The sequence below is a fragment of the Alligator sinensis genome, unplaced genomic scaffold (genome assembly GCF_000455745.1).
Source record: "Alligator sinensis unplaced genomic scaffold, ASM45574v1 scaffold62_1, whole genome shotgun sequence".
NCBI classification, from domain to species: Eukaryota; Metazoa; Chordata; order Crocodylia; family Alligatoridae; genus Alligator; species Alligator sinensis.
The window spans coordinates 68,150-91,171 of NW_005842093.1; the positions used below are offsets into that span (position 1 = coordinate 68,150).

The 23,022-nt window shown below is 45.2% G+C and overlaps 1 protein-coding gene across 1 annotated transcript in view; it reads left to right on the forward strand.

Annotated features, from left to right (window-relative positions):
- Positions 1 to 23,022, forward strand: part of TECRL (trans-2,3-enoyl-CoA reductase like) — a gene marked incomplete at its 5' end in the record, with an annotated part of 131,974 nt that overhangs the window by 63,409 nt on the left and 45,543 nt on the right. Inside the window, one exon of the mRNA XM_006024070.2 lies at positions 14,716 to 14,760. Coding sequence (XP_006024132.2) covers positions 14,716 to 14,760 — 45 coding nt within the window. The remainder of the gene's footprint in view (positions 1 to 14,715; positions 14,761 to 23,022) is intronic.

Sequence of the window (23,022 nt, forward strand, 5' to 3'; positions counted from 1 at the left end):
GGGGGGGGGCGGGGAGAGGGGGGAAGGTTTGGGAGCTCCATGATGCTGGGGCAAGAGGATATATTTCCTGCCTGGGCTCCAGTGGTGGAGCCCACCCCAGCAGTAGACAGCTCCCGGGGGAGCATGGAGCAATCTCCCACCCCCTGATGCCCAGTTGACCGGGAGCACATTTGCTCCCATCAGATGTCTACATGAGTGCTACTACACAGTAACTAATTACAAGTAAACTTTCTACTTTCATTTGAAGGTAGCAAATTTACTTGTGATTAGAGCAGTTTACTGAACAGTTAACATACGCATGAGTAGATGCACATATTTACTGCACCGTGAGCTGCTCACTACTATGCAGTAAAGTGTCTTCTGTAGACACACCAAGTAGCAATTAGTGAACTTACAGTTGAAACAGCTAGTCAGTAGGAGAGGGAAATATAAATACAGAAAGGTAAGGGGCTTACTGACAGTCACATGGATTGAAACTTGACTGTTAGTGCTTTATCAACTGAACAACGCTGGCTATGAATACAAACTTGACTATTGGACAACAGTGGTATCCCAATATGCCTCCTTTTTAATGCATATATTATTTAAATTTAGTATGCATTAGAGATTTCATACTATATAGCAACTGACTCAGTTAGAGTGCACTAGAGGGATATTTAAGTCAAAAAGACAGTAAAATGGGAAAAGAGGAGGAGGTGAAACTAAAACAACCAAGAAAATAAAAAAATATTAGATGATTTTTCAAGTACTTTCAGGGCAATTGTACAAAGTTAAATTGTTTCTGTCAACCACCCACTGCCAGAGGCTAGATACGGTATTGTGGTTGTTCTTGAGGACTACAAAGTCCATTTTTTTCCTTCAAAGATGGGTGCTCCTAGTTTATATTGTCACAACTTGCTATTTCTCTAGTTCTTTTTGTGAAAATTTGTGCTCACATATGCAGTTAGCTAACTCTTTGGCTTTTCTCAGAAAGCATTATATAAGAACTTGATTTTAATGTTCCAATGTTAGACTGTAGCTCAAAGGAAATGTTGTACCACCTTCCCTACATGCATCAAGTACAGAATACATGATAACTACTCAGGGGCAGAATCTCTATCACTACCTCTTTTGTGCCATTTGATCTGAAGAACACAGCAAAGTAACAAATCTAGGCAAAAAGGAAATGGACCTCAGGAAACAGCAATGAATCTGCAGTGAATCTCCTCAGTGTGACTCACAGGATCTGGTCTTTGCTCTGTAAGGTGGCTTCCCCTATCAAATCACAAGCTCAAGGCCTAGGTCCCTACCTTTAAAGGTGTCCTAAGGAAAGATGAAAAATGGTTGATTACTTACTCCACTTCTCTGGCACAATGGAATTTTGTGCCATAAGAATGTATCTCAACCCACAAAGAATTTTTTTTTTGGGGGGGGGGGGCTTGTCAAAGGCTGTGGAATGAACTCCTGCAAGGAAACTAAGGACCATCATAAACCTCTCAACTTTCCACTCCAAATACTCAGTGCACTTCTTCAACCTGCCTTCTCCAATAAGTACATAGTGGGTACAGCTACATGAGATATGTTACAGTGCATTAGAGCAGTTCACTGCACAGTAAGCACATGCATCTACTCATGTGCATGTTTACTGTGCAGTAAAAACCTTTAAACCTGCTTAAATTTCCTATTTGCAAATGCAAATAGCAAATGTAAGCAGGATTAGTTAATGCACAGTAACACATTTGTAGACCCGACCCAGGAGCAAGTTTGCTTCTGGGTTGGCCCAGCCACTAGGTGGCAGTCTAGTAGCCTCACCTGCTCCAGGGCTGGGCTGCCTCTATGACAGTCCCTGTCTGCAGGCTATAAAAGACTGCAGACATTTTGTGCCCTGAGTCACACACCAGAGGCAGCCTGAGGGCACTGCAGGTCCTGTGTGTCCCCCTGGGCCAGCCACAGCTTAGCTGTGCTTGCCTGCCTGGAACACTGCACTGCCACCTGGCACTGCACTGCTGTGCTACCAGGACACTGCTGTCAGGGCCAGCAGGAAGCAACAGGCTGCTTCAGCCCCTGGCCAGCCCTGTCAGCCCCATAGGGCTGCCAGTAGGCAGCTTCTGGGAAGTAGAGCAAGTGCCACCTGCCTACAACATGCCCCCAGCAGCCTGCCCAGGTGCTGCAGGACATTGCCTCTGCTACATGGCTGCCAGTCCCATGCTGTGACCCTGCACTGGATGCCGCTGGCAACTGCCCAGGGCTGGCAACACTGGGAAAGCCATGTGGGGACCCAGAGAGCTGGCACGGGACCCAGCATGGCATCATCCTCCCTGTCCAGGCCTGGGACCACACATCTCCACATACCTGTGCCTCTCACTTGGGACTCCAAATGGAGTCAAGAGGAGACTGGTGACCTCATGGTGCTCTGGGGTGAGGCAGAGGTGCTGAGCCAATTTGAGTGGGTCAGGTGCTCCAACACCCACTTTTATGAGGCCTTGCCTGGCTCTGAATGAGGGAGTGAGGGCACGTCTGGCTTGTGTATCAGTGCCCTATAAAGCTTAAGGCCTTGCAGGCACAGTGGGTCACCATGCCTGACCACAATGGTTGGTTTTGCCTTGACCTCAAGACCATGCCCTTTATGCAGCAGCTGACTAACATTCTGGTGCCATGAGACCCAGGCCACAGCTGTAAGAGTGACACCAGCATGAGCAGCCTGCCTGAGCCCCTGCCTTGGCTTGCCACATCTGGTGACACATCACCAGTGGAAGGACTCTCAGTGTTCAGTACCGTATCCCACCCAACTCCCCAGTTGCTATTTACACCCTCAGCTCCAGGAGCCCTGGTCAGTGCCTGCCTCACAAGCTGCGCAGTCCTAGAGCCAGACATGAGGTGTAGCCTGTCATGATACTGCTGGCCACCAGCAGTGCCAGTTCCTTGCTGGGGGGGAGGGGCTCAGTCCATGCAACTACCTCATTGTGCGCTGCCCAGGGCACATGCAGCAGGGGCATGGCTGGCCCCAGTGCTCCTCCCCAGGGAGGTGCCCTGTGGGTAGGGTGGGAGTGCAGGCAGCTCCTTGTCCCAGTTGTCCAGGAGCACCGAGCTCCCCAAGTCTGGGCTGAGCAGCAGTGCAGCAGAACAACTGGCCTGCAGAAGGAGGGGGTGGAGGTAGTGGGGCCTGGAACCAGGGCAGCAGGTGATGCCAGGAGCATGGCTTGTCTTGCCCTGGGAAGGGCGTGGGGGAGGCAGGTTGCCTGTGGCTAGCACCAAGCAGGCTTCTGGCCCCAGGGGTCTGCATGGGGATGTCGGGCTCAGCAGGCATCTACCTGGGCCCAGGCCTACCTACCTGACTTGCCATGGCTCATCCCCCACCTTGGGTGACCCACCACCCAACCCCACTGCCAAGGCCCAGCCCCACTGCTCACCCTAGCTCCACACACGTGCGGAGTTGGAGCTTCCTGGAGCAGCACCAGGACCACACATCAACCCTGCTGGGCCTTGGCTCTGCCAACCAGAGCAGGAGTCACCCATGCCAGAGGAGCATTGGCTTCCATCACCCGTGGGTGAGCTCCCCACCTTCTATACTCACCATGGCATGTGGACCCATGGGGAAATGTCCAGAGGCAGGGATGCTGGCCACCAGTACCCAGTCTAGGCCCCCTAGGTGCCCCCAACCCATGGCCCCCTACTCCAGGACACCACAAACAACACTTTATAGTTTGCACAGGACAGAGGGTTTTTTTATTGTGGGTGGGTGAGGTGGGTGGTGGAGGGGCGAGAGGGTATCTGTGTGATGCGAGGGAAAGAAAGACTTGTATTTCTGACATGTATATGCAGAGTGTGGTGCTGGGGGTGGGCAGGGGGGAGGGGGCTCTGTGGGTGGCAAGGAGTGCAGGAGGAGGTGGTCAACTAGAGCCTTCAGAACCTGGTGCCCTGGCCCCAGCTGGCAGGTGCATGGCTCTCCTGAGTCCTCGGTATGGGGGGCCTGTCAGTGCATGGCACTGTCAGTGTCATTGCAGGTGGTGCTCCTGCCACCTGGTATCCTCCACATGCCATGCCTCCTCCACTACGGCCTCACATAACAGCTGCCCCCGGGGCCTCACACATGTTATGCAGAATGCAGGATGTGACAATGATCCGGGGGAAGGGTGGTGACCTCGAGGCAGGTGGTGAGGGCACACCAGTGGCCCTTGAGGCAGCCAAAGGTGCAATCCACCAGGGTGCAAGTATGGCCCAGGCAGTGGTTAAAGTGGGTCTGCCAAGTGTCCAGTTGGACAGTATAGGGCTGTATGAGCCAGGGCAGGAACAAGTAGGCAGGGTTTGGGACCATGATGATGCCCAGCTGCAGGTCCAGCACCTCCAGGATGAACCGCCCACTCTCCATGAGTCCTGCCAGGTTGGAGTTGCAAAACATGTGGGCATTGTGCGTGCTGGCTGCTGAGCCAGTGCTCACATGCATGAATTTGTTGCAGTGGTCCACAATGACCTGCAAGACCATGATGTGAAATCTGCTGTGACTGTAATAGTGGTGGTCTCCATGGGGCAGGCAGGTGATGGGGATATGGGTCCTGTCCAGGGCCCCGATATACTGGGGGAATCCCAGGGCATGGAACCCCACCACCACTACCTGGGGGTCATGGATGTGGAGCATAGTGTGCCCCAGCATGTCCTGAAGGGCCCCATGTACCTCCAGGATGGTCTCCCCAGTGGTGGCCTTGCCAATGCCAAAAAGTACCAGAGGCTGGCAGGCGTGGCCAGCTTGAGCACAGTGAGACCAGGCAGGTGTCCACAGGGAGGCCCAAGCACATGCTGGTGTCCTGATACTCCAGGTGGGGCCATAGCTGCTGGTGTAGGGCCTGAAAGGTGGTCTAAGTCATGCAGAAGCCATCCAGCCACAGCTTATCATCCCAGGTATGCTGGACAATGTGCTGCCACCAGTCCTGGCTGGCATGGAAGGCCCATAGGCAGTGGGTCTAGAGGCCCAAGAGGGTAATGGTGGCCCTGGTGGTGGCATCACGGAACCCCTCATCAGCATACCTGGTGGTGGCAGCTGTGTGGCAGTGGCGGCCCCGTGATGCACACTGCAGCCAGGCAGGCAGTCGCAGATCTCGGGGGAGTCAAGCAGGGTGAGACAGGCCAGGTGGAGGTCAGTTCAGTGAGCTAGCAGGGCAATCATGGCAGCCAGTAGTAGTGTGGGATGCTAGCCGTTGCTACAAGGGGCAGGGGCTGGAGCAGCCAAGGGGAAGCAGAGTGACCAAAGAGAAAGCTGTCACATGCTGTCTCTGCACTTGGCATGCTTCTTTTGGCCAGAGATCAGGGCTGGCTTTTAAAGAGGGCTACCAGGTGCTGGGAGCTTCTGCTGGAGCCTAGAGCTCCCCCAAGTGGTGGCAGGTACTCATTGCAGGGTGGCAAGGACCTGGGTACAAATCTGCTCCCTAATCCCAGCATGCATAGATGCCTGCCCAGAAACACTTACTGTGGCTTATTTTACACCAGAGTAAATCTAGGCCAGAGTAAATGCATGTATAGATGTGCCCAGTATGTACAATTTAAAATCAAGCAAGCTGAATAACAGCCCTAGCAAAACAAACAGACAAAAAAACCCCCAACAAATTACACTGCACACAACTCTCTCCCCAGGAAGAGGATAAGACAAAAGATAAACAACATTGAAATGTTTCATGTATGACTGCCATGCACTCAAAACTATGAGGCCAAGTACAGACAAACAGCCTGAGGCTGGATCAATTTAATATTTGCAGGTTAGTCTAAACTGCATAGACTGAACTGATAAGCAAGTGAACAGATATTCATTTTTGATTCCAGAAATGCATCCACAAGCCTGCAGTGGCCTAGGCCCGGAACTAGGGAGTACTAGAGCATGCCTCCCTGCTCAGCTGGGGCAGATAGCTTGAGCCAGGCTAGACCACCCATCCTGCCAGGTGGGGGGGGGGGGGTCCACAGGAGAGATGCAAAGCATCCTGGGATGCTGGGGGACTGTGAGTATACTTGCATCTGGAGCAGATCTAGGACAGAAGTTCCATAAACCAAATTAACCTAAATCAGTTAAGTCTGATACTACATCCGTCCAAGTTTATTTTAATCCAGTTTCAGCCATTTTGAAAGTGGTTTATATGCACTGAACTTCTGTTGTGTTACAGATTTGAACCACTTTTTGATCACTTATACCAGTGTATGTCTAACCGCTGTTCCTAGCCTGAGTATGCACAAAGAAGCTATATAGGATAGAATATCAGGGAAAGGACTAAGGGTGCTCAGAGTGCTTACATCAGAGTTGCTCTTAGGGTTATTGGGGTGTAGTGAGAGGCAGGGAGGGAAGACACACTTCTTTTCTTTTCCTCTGTTTTCAGACCAGATTCAAACATTTGGAGGACAATGCTCAGAGATTAGTTCCAATTTGTTGCTGAATGCATTTTGTTAACACAGATGTCCGAATAGAGTTTGATGGATCTAATGATGGAAAGAGAGTTAGGTTTAAGAAAAAAGGATCTGGTCTGCAGTTACACCTGGATTCAATAATGCATACTGTGGTAGCAGCTATCCAGAGGCAAATTTGACAGCCTTAATGTGGTATGCTGCCTTTTCAGTGGGCACGTCTACATGAGATGCTGACTGTACAGTAGCTGAAAAATACTGTGCAGTACAGCATCACAGCATGGACAGTGCTAATATGCTGCTGCATAGTATTTATTAGGCTACTGTGCAATAATGTCACCTAAACGACATTTGTCAGTACTACTGCACAGTAACTCTGGTTACTGCACATTTATTTAGTACTTGTTAATACTAGTACTAAATAAATGCTCAGTAACAACCGCACAGTAGTCTCTCATGTAGACACCCAATGTGTACATGGAAGGTCTCTTTTCAACAGCACTGCTCACCTGTCTGACCACTTCTTGCAAATGAAAGCTGCAGTCTGTTATGCAGGGTCAATCTAAGAAGCTTGTTTCCCTTTGCTGTTGTGGCACTACGGTGCTTCAATGTGGCTTCCCATATAGATGGTCATGGTCTGCTTATTGTTGTTTTCAATGAGCCTGGCAAGTCATTGAATTGTAATTTAAGCTGAATTAGATTTTTCTGAAAATAAAAGCAGAGAAAAAAAGCCTCAAGTAATTTCTCTTGCTGCCTAGGAGAATGTCATCTCTGCACAGCAGTGAATCACAAGCTTCAATTCAGCACAGATTTGAGATGTCAGGATGATGATATCTTTATCAACTCCTGACTGCTCAGAAGTGTTCTTGAGAATTCTCAGACACTCCTGCTACAACTAAGAATAATTGCATTCCTGACCTCTACTGTTAAATGGTCACAGTTCTGAATACCTATATCTGTCCAGCATTCACTTTGTCATGTTTTGGCAAGCTTACTTTTCAGATGCGAGTCATGCACTGAGGAATGCTAGTTACATGCACTAATGAACCTATTGCCAATATTGTATAATTATGAGATCTATGACCTGATTACATTTATGGGGTGCATTTCTCAGGTATTAGTAAAGGGTGTTTCATGGGCAAATTCTGTTACATGCCTCAGAAGGGGTATAAGGTCAGGTGATCATAGCAGGGATATTATATTTCACTCCTATTGCAATTTACCACAGAACATTCCACATTTTCACAGTTTTTTAACAATGTGATACCACTGATTGATTATAGTAATTTTGCTGTTCATATTGCCCTATGCATAACACAGCAGGTGTTGCTCATAATTATTAAGTCTATTTGTTATTAGAGATGCATGGGTAGTAAAATACAATCAGAAGCAAACAATTTAACCGATAATAAAATTAGCTGCTCATGGAAAGTCAGTGTGCTAATTATCTCTAAACAATGTCTGTCAAAACCATTTTCTATTTCTTACAGGGCTGAACTGTAGAGAAAATATCTACTTTCACAGAGGAAGAAATGTGGACTCTGTCTTACCTTTGCTGTGATATGCATTAAATGTATAGCCTAAATGTTATACAACTACTTAGTGTATAATAAATACATAATTTACTGTGGGATAGGCAAAGCACTGAAAGTTTTCTTACCTTTAGGAAATGGTACACAAATTATAGGAATTCCTCAATCACGTAACTGGAAAAGTTGTAGCTTTGAGTTGTAGCTTAGCTTTGATCTTTCAAAGCTTTCTGTGGCTTTTTAACCATGAAGTTCCTGTTACAGTCAAGTGGAGTCAGACTGATAAAATATCATTTGGAACCTTTAAAAATGTATGCAGACTTTTAAATTTGAAAGGCCCTGCATTCCTATGGTTTTAGGCTGACTCATTTCTTGGGATTTTTAGTCCAAATGCATAGAAAAAGAAAAGTCAATGGCTTTGTCCTGTTGTTTTTTCTTCCTGCATTCAAATGGAATATGTACACACTTTGGCCAAATGGATTGGATATTTGCCTAATGTAGACACTTATTTATTTTTGCTTAGATAGGACAGGGAGCTGGCAACAGTCACGGACCAGGATTCTACTATGTTAGTTGTTGTACAAACATGGAGAAGAGAGCTGGTTTCTTCTCCAAAGAGAGAGCAATAGGTGAATGCAATGGGCGGAGTAAGGTGCATCAGGTTATCCTTTCAAAATGCTGGGTGTTCAAGTCTTTAGATAAATTATCCTAAGAGAACTGCAGCACATATTCCTGAATCTCCTGAAGCTAATGTATTGTCTTTCCCCATGCTTCTCCACTGCCAGTACTAGTTGCCTATTCTTGGTATACATGAGAAGAAAACAGAACTTTTCAAGTGCAGAGTTAAAAAGAAAAGTTTCATCCTATGGCATGGAACTGGCATTCAGGAGAAAAGTGTTCTACTTCCAGGTCAGCTATTGACCTGCAGAATGACCTTGGGTAACTCAATTCACTTTGTGGTGCCTCATTTTCCCCATCTGTAACTGCTCAGTCCCTTTTTTGAATCTTGCTAAATTGTTGGCTTCAGTGACATCCTGTGGAGTGAGCAGAAGATGCTGACTGTGTACTTGTTCCTAATCAGTCATTTAGTACTTGCATACCCAAGTACTAAATAACGTCACAGTAACCAGAGTTACTGTGTAATCACAACCCCGCATGGCTTCCTGGTGATACCGGCTGCACAGTAGCTCATTACTACTTCACAGTAGCTTGTTACCATGGTGCAGTAGTGTTGCATCAGGGTTCATGCCCCATGACACTGCTGCACATAAGTAATGAGCTATTGCGCAGTAGGCATCTCATGCAACAGATTTAGAAACCTTCCTGTAATCTCTCTCCCTCCAGGAGAGCATCAGAATTCCCTAATATCTGCTAGTTCAATGATGTTTAGATATTTTTTAGCCAATACTCAAAATATTCAGGAAATATATTACTGGTCTCACCAAACTCTAATGTAGTCGGTATCACCAGGAAGCCATGTGGGGATGTGATTACACAGTAACGCTCGTTACTGTGCAGTTATACCTAGTAGATATTTTTCATCTGAACCTTTTTTTTTAATCTAAAATTATTTTTTTTCATTGGAAACTGTTGAGACATATTATTTTCCCTCTATAAAAACCTGAAAACTATTGAAAAAAGTGTAAGTGATTTAGAATTTTTTTAATACAAAATATACCTTGCTTTTATGATATTTCTGCTCAAGAAATGTTGTATTTATGTTAATGTGTAGAAGTGTTGCAAACATGACTAAAGCATACTGCACAATGGGGTCCAGCCCCCATTGCCTATATGATGCATGGCCAAGTCACTCAACCCTCAAAGTTACTAGTAGAAAAAACAGGCATTTGAAGGTGTGCTAATGTTCCCTTCTCCTTCAAAACAAGGCTCTATCAAGGTTGGGAGAATGAAGGTAGTCATTCACTCTCTGTATATACTGGAGAAGAAGAGGTAGCAATATTCTTCCTAGAAGGCAGTACCAATTACTGCAGGATCCCTGGGTACTCCTAGTATAGAAGGTCCCAGCTGAACCACAACCTTTTTCCAATTTATATGCAAGCTGGAAGTCATTACTTTTAGGTTGGAATCCAAGATGAGCTGAATTGCATAAGACTGGACATTCTGATGCCAGCAAGTTGCATGACTCCTCTCAGCCTCAACCAATATTCAGGTCCTAGCAGGCTAAACACTGCACAGACACATAGTGGGAGAGGGTCTCCAGCCCAAAGAATTAAGCAGATAAAAAAGTTTGAGGCTCTGTGCATCCTCAGGTATGTTGTGGATGGCTTAAGCCCAGAATCAGTGTAGCCATGTCCATACGGCACTGCAGGAAAGCTAATTAGCATGAGGGTGAGCTAACTGATTCTGTGGACATCTACTTGTGCAAAGAATATGCAGTAAGGTTACTGAGCAGTAAAATAAGGTGCAATAGGAAATGGCCGTGGCCAGGAGCACATCTACACACGTGCCCTGTTGGGCACAGATTTGCACCCAATGGGAGCAGCCCTGTCCAGGGCTACTTCTGCCCTGCTCTGCCTCCCTGCAGCAGCCAGGAGTTCCAGGCTCCCCTGGGTGCCAGCCCACGGGCTGGCAGGGGGACATGGGGGTAGTTCCTGATGTGCATGGGACCAGGAATACTGTGCCAGCTGCAAGGGCACCTGTCTCCTGGCCCTATGTACACTGGAACCTGTCCTGACAGCTCCCCCTGTATTGGGGCTTGGCCAGGCAGCAGTGACCCCCTGCTTCCTGGGCTGAGCATGAGCAAAATTGCTCCCAGTCAGTATCTAAATGTGTGCTACTTCACCTTACCTAATATGCCATTTATCTAATACCTATATATGTCGGTACTAGCAAACAGCACATTTGACTAATTTAATGTGCAGTAAAGCATCTTGTGTAAACATATCTTCTTTCACTCAGCAGTGCTATTTAGCTTATCATAAGCTGTATGAAGACATAGTGCTTCCAACTTAAGAAGCAGCCTGGCCAGATTCACACATTGTGCCTAAGTACACAGCTCTCTATTGTGTTAAATTTATTCTGTAGACATGTTCTAGAGATGAGATGGAAACCAGAGTCAATGAGAAGGGACAGTGACTTGACCAACATCACACCACAGGTTTTGGTCACCACTCTTTGTACCTTTGGTTTCCCATCAAATGCTGGCCTTTCTTTTAGGTTTAGTTCTTTGGATCTGTTTTCAGAGCCTTGGTGTACTTGGGTTACTGCACTGAAATATAAGATTACATGCCAAAAAGCACAACCTCTGTTTGCCCTACTGAAGATTATGAGCCATGCTTCAAAGCACATTGCCGAAGGATCAGGTAAATTGGTTTTTATTGAAATATACTGTAATACAAGGAGGAAAAAAATTCAATTTAACACAAGTACATCCCATTTTAGTCTCCCAAATAACTATTGATATCTGCTGTCCTGGAGCAAATCATATCCTCCTTGACAAGTCTGACAGCTGCTGTTTCTCTATCTTCTTTTTATCTTTAATAGCCATGGTCTGTTGTGGTACCTCAAAAAACCTGCTTATTTGATAGATAGGTCTTCCCTGGTGCTTCAAGCATCAGTTTGTAGGTATTTCTTGACCTGCTGAAATCAGAGCTGAAATTGATCTTGGCCAGCAGCATAGTAGCAATTGTCTAATGCCTCTACTCTGCTACAGAATTCTGACAGTGAACAAAAACAAACAAAACCCAAAACCAAAGCAAAAAAAAAAAAAAAAAAAAAAAAAACCCTCTCCATCAAGTGTGTTTTCAAGAAATACTCCTTTCTAATGTCTGTATAGATATCCACAACTTGTTTCACTGCAATCTATCTGCTTGTACGTCTTGATTCTAAGTGCTTTCCTGAAAGATTTTTTTTTATGTATATTCTAAACACATAAAGCCAATTGTATGACTCTGGATGGGTTTTCCAAAGTGCTCAGCAACTCACAAATTTAATTTGAATAGCCACAATGCTATGAATTAAAAAACGAAACAATAATGCTTGCATTCTCCCCCTTTACTTTATTCCTCTCAGACTATTAGCTCACATGGCCTCATCAACAAGGCTAATCGCACCTTGTCATGCATTAGCAGGTGCATGACTAATAGAACAAAGAAGGTGATGCTCCCCCTCTATGCGGCACTGGTCAGGCCGCAGTTGGAGTACTGTGTCCAGTTTTGGATGCCGCACTTCAAGAGGGACACAGGGAATCTCGAGAGGGTCCAGAGGAGGGCCACTCACATGATTAGTGGCCTTCATGATAGACCCTACGGGGGGAGGTTGAGAAAGCTGAATCTCTTCAGCCTTCACAAGAGACGGCTGAGGGAAGATCTTGTGACCACCTAGAAATTTATTAGGGGAGGTCAACGGGGAATAGGGGACACGCTGTTTACTAAGGCGCCCCAGGGAGTGACTAGGAATAACGTGTGTAAACTAGTTGAGAGTGGATTTAGGTTAGATATTAGGAAGAAATTTTTCACAGTCGGGGTGGCCAGGATCTGAAACGGGCTTCCAAGAGAGGTGGTGCTATCACATAGCTTGGAGGTCTTCAAGAGGAGGCTAGACAGTCACCTGGCTGGGGTCATCTGACCTCGGTCCTCTTTCCTGCCAGGGGCAGGGGGTAGGACACGATGATCCATTGTGGTCCCTTCCAACTCTACAATCTATTAATCTATATCAACTTTTCCTGAGCCTCTCTCATGTACAGTAGATATAACAGACCTATAGAAAGGCCTGTCTGTGGGAATGTCTGTTTCTGAATATTTGTCACATTGAAAGTCAATATTCCTTCTAGGAATCAACCCCTTCACAGGAACCATGTGATACTGATAGTGAAGCAAGCATTTTTAAAAGCATCTCTATTCCTTAAGACTTTGTCAAGAAAACAACTTGCACTTAAAAAATCTGGCTATGTCTTTAATTTGTATATAAAACACAGGAGCACAAGTGTAACCATGGTGGAAGGCCTGCAAAACATATTAGCTGGCCATGGCTAAACCTAGGTGGATGCTTTTAAAGTAACCTATATTCTTAGTCTAAGTGCTTATACACATGCTCCATGGGGGAGGAAGGCGGGGCACTTTAATTAGAGCGGCTCCAGAGCATCACATGTATCAATGTCCCCACACCGAAAAGGGATGGCGGGGGCACTTTAACTAAAGCTCGTTAAATGAGCTTTAGTTAAAGCACCCCTACCACCATTTTTCAGCATGGGGACACTGACACACATGGCACTGGAGTCTAAGGAACATGGTAATTACCATTCTGGTAATTACCACACTCCAACAGACTTGATTAATTGAGTCTGCTCTGACACAATACAGCAGGAACGTGTATAGGTACCTGCTATGTCTTCAGCAAATTATCCAGGATATAAAGTTCTGTCTGTACAAGATAACTGTAATTTTTCCATTCCGAAGGGTTGTAATACAATTCACCCAAAACCTTATTTTCTACACAGTTGCCTCCTGCTTTGTTCCACCAGTATTTTAACTGACCCATGAAGTAGCTTTAACAATCAGCTGCTGCCCCTGGATGAAAACCAGTACTGGTTGTTTGTCTTAGAGACAGCAGGCATTTCACATCCTTAAAAGTCAATTATATTCATTACTTCCATGTCACATAGCCAATAAGCAGTTCTCTACTAATCATCCAGCTTCTTCAGCTTTGTTCTTAGTGATGTGCATTCCTCCTTTTGCGTGTTATTTCAGCAATCCCAGGCAACAAAAACTGTAAAGAGCCATTAGAACAGTGAGCACCCCATGAAAAGAAGAATTCCTGGCCTTCTCAGATTCCCAGCATCTTTGATCCATATGGAGGTAGTCTGTATTAGGGCTGTTATAGTGTCTCCATGTATGTGCTGATTCCCTTGCAAATTAAGTTTATTGTGGGAACAGAATCCAGAGGCAGTTAGAGGCACTTAATGATTGTGGCATATCAAGAAATGGACTCAGGGTCTCTCCTGCTTCTAAAATAATTTACAGTAAAAATAAATATGAATTCTTTCCTGTGCCTGCCAGAGGGCAAAACAAACAGACCCTGACTTCCTGCTTTGCTCCAACATTGAGTTTGTGGCTTGGCGAGGAGAAAAAGGGCTAAATGAACATTTTTCATTAAAATAGCTATGTTTTTTTTTTTCCTACAAAAGAAACCTACATTTCTGACAAAAGAAAAATTTGGCAAATATGTTTGCTTTCCTTAGAAATAGAAAGACAGACAGACAGATAAACAGATAATGATCAGATGAAGAACCCCATATTGAAAAATACGGCCAATATTATCCTTTAGGCTGAAAGCAAAGTGGTTGATCCTTTTGAGGGTGCTGAGGAAACGTTAACAGTTTATCATTGTAAGAAAGAACACATTTTTCTAACCGCTTTAATAGGAAAATAACCCCTCTTCTCCCCTCTCCAGTCCACCCATATCTTTTTATTTGAAATTTGGTAAAACTGTCAAGTTCCAGCAAAAAGATGGACTTCTTCTATCACTAACCTATATGTACAAAGTCCCCAGTGCCATTATGCCATAAGATTTGATTATTCTGATACATTGCAATCTGCATTATTCATCTGCTGACTGTAAATTCAGCATTCCAGTAGAGCCAGCCAGAGTGTTTTGGGGATGGGATATTTCTTTTCTAACTGTATACATTGCACTGTATATTCATCCCATATTACTACTGTATTTTTCATTTATAGCTAAAGCACATAGACATTTTTATGGTCTCACAGTTCTAGCTATCAGCAAAAAAGGACACTTGCTACTAGTAAGAAATGAGGTTTAGAAGCTATACCATGAAATTAAATGTAATTCTTTATGATTTTAATAGGCCCCCAGTGGTACCCTTCCCGGGTTGGCCTGCAACTGGAACGAAGTGAGTAGTTATTTTTCTGTCATACAACCTCCTAGTATATTTCTAATCTATTTCTGATGTTTCTGCCTAATTATATTGCATTGTATATATGCAATGGCTAAGCCATTCAAACTTTTTTCCTAATTAATATGTCTGGATATCTAATTAGCTTCCCCACTGATGAACAGAACTGAAGATTTTTCACGTGCATTGTATAATGTTGATTCTGTTAATTTTCTTTTAGTAAATATTAACATGAAAAAGGAGACTGGTTTTCAGTTTCCAGTGCAAAACCCACCTCTTGATACCAAGGGTGGCATTCTGCCTCCTTCCTAAGCATGTCATCTACATGGCATTTTCACTCATCTAAGTGCCCAAAATGCCATCTGTACATAGGCTGGAATTCTATTCCTAGGCACATAGACCTGCACACATGGATGACTATTAGCGACCATGTATTCACACAGATTGACTATGTGCAGTAGTAACCAGAGCCTGTATATATGCCCCTTGTTAATGTGTAGAAGACTTTGATGTTCTAAAATAGAGAAACCCATGGCTACCAGACTTAGACTCAGGAGCAGAAAATAGATGGAGGTATGTCCCTCTCTTACCTTTCCCCTCTCCTCATCAGAACTCAGTGGGTGGGGCATTAGGGGAGGAGGGGGAAGGATGAAGCTAGGGGTGCTGATTTCTAGCCGCTGCCCCCCCTTTTCCCTGAGGGCATTTCAATCTGGGTGTCCTTGACTTCCTAGCTTAGTACTAAGTTTAAATCCCCTCTTGGTGAGTGGGGCCTACAAACTCCAACTTCCCATGTGAGTGCCTTAGCCACTAGGGGAAGATGGGAAGTAGTGATCCCCTTCAGCAGTGCATATGCCCAGTTTTGGTGTATGTATAGTTGTGCTCTTACCAGGGGTTATATGTAGAGCAATAAAATGTCAACCTTTGCATAAGGAGCATCTCTGGCACTTATACATGATCAAATTGTGACACATGACCAGGAAAGAATATGTGATCCAAATTGTAATATTTATTGATGGTCTTAGCAGAAAAATCAAGGACTATATGGGCCATGAAGGCTGACCTACTATGATTGTAATAATTTTTGAAGGACATGATAATATTAGAAGATTTAACTACCTGTGTCCATTCTGAACTTGTTCTGTGGATAAACCTAGGAATCCATTCTCCAGAGGGTTCAAACTTAACCACTTTAATTCCCCTAAGTGCTTTGCAAAGTAGTGCGTGCTTTCTTGGATCCTCTGCTCAAGGTCGCTATCTGGTATCCTTGCATTTACCACACTCCCTTCCCTGCATTTTTATTATCTGCCTTATGGAATCTGTAGACTTCCTGACTCTGCTGTCCCATCCTTTAATTTTGGATAGGCTTAGGATCAATGCCTCCACATGGGAGTAGGCTGATCTCTTTATTTTGAATAACTCTTTAAATTCCTTCACAGAGCAATGGCTGTGGTCTGTCATTCTTTCCTCTATGTCCCCATTCTTAGACCCTCACCGCAATTCCTATTGTTTGCTTTTTTTTTGGTTTGCTGTCCCTCACAATTCATCATTTCCTGAGTTTCAGTTGCAGGAGTAGCTCTTTGGTTGTGGGTCTAGTCCCAACATCTGAGATTCAAATAGTCCAAGCCCTTCAATCACTGACTTCTCTAAATCCCTTGTGGAACAGCATGTGTTATCCTGAATTCACTGGCTTATGAACTTTTTTATTTTAACCTTTGACCCTGCAGTTGCGTCCTGGTTTTGCCTTCACTGATTCTTGTTTTTCTATAGCTTTTATTCTCCTCAGTTTTGTTGAAGAATGCTTGACTGGGATTCTTTTTTTCTTTGCCTCTGTAACAGGGTGCAGGGCTCAGGGGCTGTAGCCCTGCTGCAGGAAGTTGAAAAAAGATTTCCTGCCTGTCTAGGAGGATTGGAATGATTTGATGGCCCAAATGAAGTTAAAAGCTCCCAAGGAAGGGAGAAAAGGAAAAACTGAAGTCACAGAACATATTCAAAATTACTTTCTCAGGTTCCAGGAAAGGACTAGTAGGTATGAGTTAACCCTTTATTGTTAACCATGCTGAACAAAATGGGATAGCTGATAACCAATACTCAGGAGAAAACCAAACTCCTAAACAAATACTTCACATCAGTATTTCACCAGTCTAACGGTATTAGCTTGCTTGACAGGATACAAGATAATCAAGATGCGGGTGATCACCCACCCATAGTTGGTGAAGATCTTGTGGGGGAACAGCTAGAGAAGCTGAATAGCTACAAGTCAGCAGGACCGGATGAACTACACCTGATGGTGCTGAAACAATTGGTTGACAACATTGTGAAACCAATAGCAAAGCTCCTGAGAACTCATGACACTTGGGAGAGGTCCCAGAAGACTGGAAGGGGGTGGTGTTTGTCTTCAAGAAAAGAAGAAAGGAGAACTCAGGGAATTATAGGACAATCAGTTTGACCTCAATCCCTGGAAAAATCCCAGAAAAAATGATCAAAAAATCCATTAGTGATAGGCTAATTGAAGGCAGTACTCTAAGGACAGCCAACATGGGTTCATTGCAGGCAGGTCATGCCTGACCAACCTCATTTCCTTCTACAATCAGGTTACTCACCACCTGGATAAGGGAGCTGAGGTTGATGTCATATACTTGGATTTTAAAAAGGCCTGTGACATAGTCTCCCATGACATCTCCATGGTAAGATTGAGAAATTGCAGCCTTGACAATGTTACAGTACAGTGGCTAGGAAACTGGTTCCAAGGTAGGACCCAGAGAATATAATTAGATGGAATTGAGTTGACATTGTGTAAGGTGACCAGTGACATCCTTCAGGGTTCACTACTCGGACCAGCGCTTTTCAACATATTCACCAATGATTTGGATTCGTGTTAAAAGCGTATTAGCAAAGTTTGTGGATGACACTAAATTATGGGGGAGTGTGGTCATGCTAGAGGACAGGCTGGGGATACAGGCTGACCTGGACAAACTTGCAAGGAGGGTGGATCAAAACCTGATGACATTTAACATAGAGAAATGTAAAGTGCTCCATCTGGGGAGAATAATCTGCAACATACTTACAGGCTTGGCAGTGCTACACTTTCGAACACGACATCTGAAAGAGACCTCAGAGTTGTGATAGACCAGAAAATGAACATGAGCCACCAACGCAATGCCGTAGCTGACAAAGAGAATAAAAAACTGGCATGCATTTACTGATGCATCTCAAGTAAAACTAAGGATGCCATCCTTCTGCTCTACTTGGCTTTCATGAGACTATAGCTGGAGTACTGCACCCAGTTATGGGTGCTGCGCTTCAAGAAGGTTGTGGAGAAGCTTGAGAGAATCCAAAGGAAGGCCACACATATGATTAGAGTTCTGGAGATCAAGCCATATGAAGAGAGGCTGAAAGACATGGGACAGTTCAGCCTGGATAAGAGACTTAGAGGAGATTTGGTGGCAGCCTATAAATATATAAGGGGCATACATCAGGGCCTGGGACCTTGGAACCCTGTACATCTGTTCACCAAGGCACCGCAGGGGAAGACACAGAACAATGGACAAAAACTGCTAGAAGATCACTTCAGATTGGACATAAGGAAAAAAAAATATTTACGATTCAAGTGTCCAGATTTTGCAACAGACTCCATACAGAGGTAGTAAAATCACCTACCCTGGAGATCTTAAAAAAACGACTGAATGTGCACCTTGCTGGGGTCACCTGACCCCAGCAGTCTTCCTGCCTAAGTGCAGGGGGGCTGGACCTGATGATCTCATGAGGTCCCTTCCAGGACCTAACATCTATGAATCTATGTATGTGTTTGTTTTGTAATTATGGTGTTTCCTGTGAGGACAAGTGTAACCCAAGGAAAATAAAATAGTGTTGTAAACAGTGACAGTCCACTGCATGTGGTTAGAGATCATGGGTATTCTAAAGCCAACTCCAGTAATGGAAACAGGACTCCTAATAAAATGGCTGGAGGGCCTGCTGCAGCAACAACAACAGCTGTTTGAGCAGTTCCAACTCTAGCAGTAGCAATTCTAGAAGAAGCAGAACCAACAACTCTAGCAGTTCCAGAGAGACCAGCAGCTACAACAGCAGGAGTTCCTGAGATATCAGTTGGAGTGGAGGCAGACTCCCACCCAAGTTGGTGAGTCACATGGATCCCAAAGGATAGAGGGTGGAGTCCTCCCCAAGATGGGACTTGAAGATGACCCAGAAGTTTTCCTCATGACTTTTGAGTGGGTGGTGGAGACCTTTCAGTGGCCACAGGAAATATGGGCTGTGAGGGTGGCCCCTCTGTTAATTGGGGAGGCACAGGTGACTTACAAGGCTCTAGGAGCAGAGCTGGCCAAGGACTACAGTATTCTTTAATCAGCCATACTGAACTAGTTGGGTCTCATGAAGGAAGCGTATTGGCACAAGTGTTGATCAGAGTCTTGGGATACAAAGTTCCAAAGCCCTGGCCCCAAACTTAAGGGACTTGTGTACCAGCTGGTTAAACCCAGACTTCTGGTTGACTGTGGAGATTGTGGAACCAGGGACCCTCAAACACTTCTGCTGCATTCTACTAGCAAAGGCCCAGAGATGGGTGTATCAGCATTGGGTGGTTAGCCTGGAGGAGGTTACGTGAAAAGTAGAAGACTTCTTGGTAGCAGAGTTAGAGTGTCAAGAGCCCTGGAGGAACCAGTAGCTTCCAGGCCTGAGTAAGTTGGGACTACAGGGAAAGCAGCCCAGGTCTCTAGGAAGTCCCCCAGTAGAGGCATTACCTCCATTGTGTCTGAGACTGCAGCCAGGACAAGGGCCCTTGAGTTATCCTTCTGGAGAAGAAAGCCACCTAAAGCATCCCCACAACCCAGGAGGAGGAAGAGAGATGAAAATAATATGCCTACAATGCAGGGAGAAGGAACATTGATTTTGGGACTACCCACAAATGGACCGTGTGTACACTCAAACCTATGTCTCAGAGGCAAAGCAGAAGGACCCACACCTGAGGGGATATGTGATCCTGGTAAAAAATGGGGAGGTCCATGTCATTGGGCTCATAGACTCTAACTTGTGCCAGACATTTGTACATGAGTGATTTGTGAACCCAGCAGACATCCTGGTAGAGGAATGTATGTATTTCACATGCATTAATGCGGATACCTCACCCTAGACCATAATCTGCCTAAACCAGACTATCAGGGGACAGGAAGACCCTGTAAGGGATTCAGTGGCCAGCCACATAGCTTTCCCCTGTGGTGGTGGGGCAAGGCTGGGGCTTGATAGCTAAGTGGATCTGGGTGGTGAAACAAATGGATACAAGTGAGACAGACCACAACCCCACCAAATCAGAGATAGGGGAGATCTTTCTGTTTTTAAACACTGAGCTCTTTGGGCCTCAGCCCAGGTCATTCAGAAAATGTTGGTGCATTGGACAGAAGGCCCTCTCCAGACAACAGGAGTGCCTAGGGAAAGGGATCAGGGGTCAGTACAGTACGGGCCCCACTCCAGAGGAAGCAGAGGGTCAGGGAATCTTTGGAGCCCTTTGGGAGAGAGGGCTGAATCAGGTGGGGGAAGACCAAGATTTCAACCAGGACAAAGGCAGGATCCAGTATATGCCCCTCTATATGGCCAGTTGGGACAGGCCAAGGAAGGGGTCATAGTGAATGCAAGATTAGCAGGCCAGGGCTCCTGTCTTGATTTCAGAGGGACCTCCTGATGAGGGTGGCCAAAGACAAGGTCAAAGACAAGGCCTGGCACTCTCAGCTGTTGGTCCTGAAAAGGTACTGGGGCCAGATTTTGAAACTGGCACATGATGTATCTTGGGAGAACCATTTGGGGTTGGAAAAGATCCAAGAAAGAGTACTGGCAAGTTTTTTTGGCCTGGGGTATACCAGGAAATCAAAGACTAGTGTGTGTTTTGTCCCAAGTGCCAGGTGGTTGCACCTTGGGTTGCTCATAATGTCTTGCTGGTACCCGTTCCACTAGTCGGCATACCCTTTGAATGTGCTGGAATGAAGTTGATGGGACCCCTGGGCCCCAGCTCAAGACGATTCTGGTTCATCCTGTTCCTCATTGACTATGCTACCCACTACCCCAAGGCTGTGGCAATCCACTTGACTTCAGCCCAAATGGTGGCCTTTGAATATTCTTGCATAGAATATCAAATAGGTTGATTCTGTTCAAAAGCATTAACAACTGATGGACAAAGTTGAGAACATCTTGTTATGCTTCCACCCCTAAACTATAGAAGAAGAAAGATCCAAAGCAGACATCCTTGTTCTCCATAAGGGACTCCTACTGAGGTGAAAGGAATATTTGTGCATATCTGGTGAATAGAATATGGTTCTTGTTTATGACTTGCCTAAAACCTGTTCTAGACAAATTAGTACTTTGGAATCTTTCAGAATGGCTTCCTTCAAATAAAAACTTATTAAGCTATTGATATCAATGAGATTATTAAAAGAGTAAGATGATATTCATTATAAATAGGCACAGAATTTTTTCATATCTGGTTTGCAAGCTCTTTAGAGACTCAGAAAGATAAAAGGAAAAGTACTGGTATGCAGTTTTACAAATGCTGTTTGACCCATGTTAATAATATGTTACATAATAGTATTAATAACCAGTTGATCTGTATGACATATAAAAAAGTTTAGACCTTCTTCTAAAAAGCTTGTCAGACTTTCTTGAGGTTCAAAGAATTATATCAGTTTTTTTAGCAATAGTATTGCAGGAGCACTTAGCAACCTCATTGTGCCAGACACTGTACAAACACAAAATGAGAGACAGTCTGTGCCCTGAAAAATATACAATCTAAAGAGCCAAAGTCTAGAAAGTGAAATTGGAATCTGAAATGTCTTGCCCAATGTGCTACATATTGGAGGAACTGGGAATAGAGTTGCTCATGTCACCTACTCCCCAGTTCGTTGCTTTATTCAACACCTCCTCAAAAAACAAAACAAGGCCCATTTTATCTTCTCTTTTTTTCCTGTAGGTACTGGATTCATTAGGACTTGAAGTAGGTTTTTCTGTTATACTGTGAGAAAGGCTGTTCTGTACTCAGACATAAGTCTGTCTACTTCAGATAAGGTTTCCACAGAGATCTGGAGTTATGAGTGCTTGCTCAAAGAGAAGCAGAACTTCTAATCACTGGAGTTTCACCCAAAAGCATATAGCTGGGGGGGGGGGGGGGGGGGGGGGCGCCAAAAACAGAACAGGAGTTTCCCCCAAAACAATATAGCGGGGGGGGGGGGGGGCAGAGCGGATCCAAAACACCAACATTCAAGCAAAACAGTGGAGGGAGTTTGTATTTTGAGTTATTGAGTGTTAACTTCCATGGGTGCCTGAGCCATTGTGTCAGGGAGCCATGGGACTCATCCTGCTGCTGTCAAACTGTATCCCCAAACAGGGCTCTGTACCTCAACATTCAGCATCAGGTCCATCCCTACTCACTCTTCCTCTGAATTCCCAACTCCTCTAGGAGTCCAAGAGCCAGATTACATGGCTCCATGGGCTAGATTCAGCCCACAGGCTGCAGTGGCATAACTAGGGGAGGACAAGTGAGGCACTAGCTCTGAGCACTGACTAGAGGGTGGGCTCACAATGGCTCCCTGGGGTCTGTGACATGGCCTGGGCAGCCCTGCACATAGAAGCTGGGCAGGGAAGTGCCTCATTCATCTATCTGGGGGGCCAAGGGGAGTAGAGCAAGTAGAATAGTGTTTCCCCAGGCCCTCAAGAACCTTTGCCAGAGCAGGCATAGCCTTGCACCTGATATGTAGTTAGCGGGGAAATGAGTAAATGAGACACCAGTTTCAACTCCCAGGAAGGTCAGCCATGGGGCTGTTGCTGCCTGAGCAGAAATGCTGCTGCTACAGCAATATTAGCAGCAGTGGCAACAATAGCTGGGAAGGTAAGCCCCCTCTTACCTTCATCCATGTTCCCATCTGTTGCCACCAGTGTACAGTAATAGGCATACTCCAGCCTTGAGAACCCTTGCTTCACCTCTGATGGGCTGTATCCTTGATACCCCTACTGTAGACCAAAAGTGTAAAGAAAGGGCCTGGTGGTTTGCACTCCTTCCTGGGAAGTGAAAGGTGGAGTTTTGGACCCCCTCTCAGAACCCCAGCCTCCTGCTCTCAAAGCAAATGCACTTACCTGTAAGTTGTTGGGCTAAGAGATGGGAGGGCCCTGCTGGCAGGAATATGCACAAGTTGATTCTATTTTGCCAATGTATGGATGTGCCATGAACTAGTTATAAAGCTGCATTTTTGTCATTTAAGCACAGAA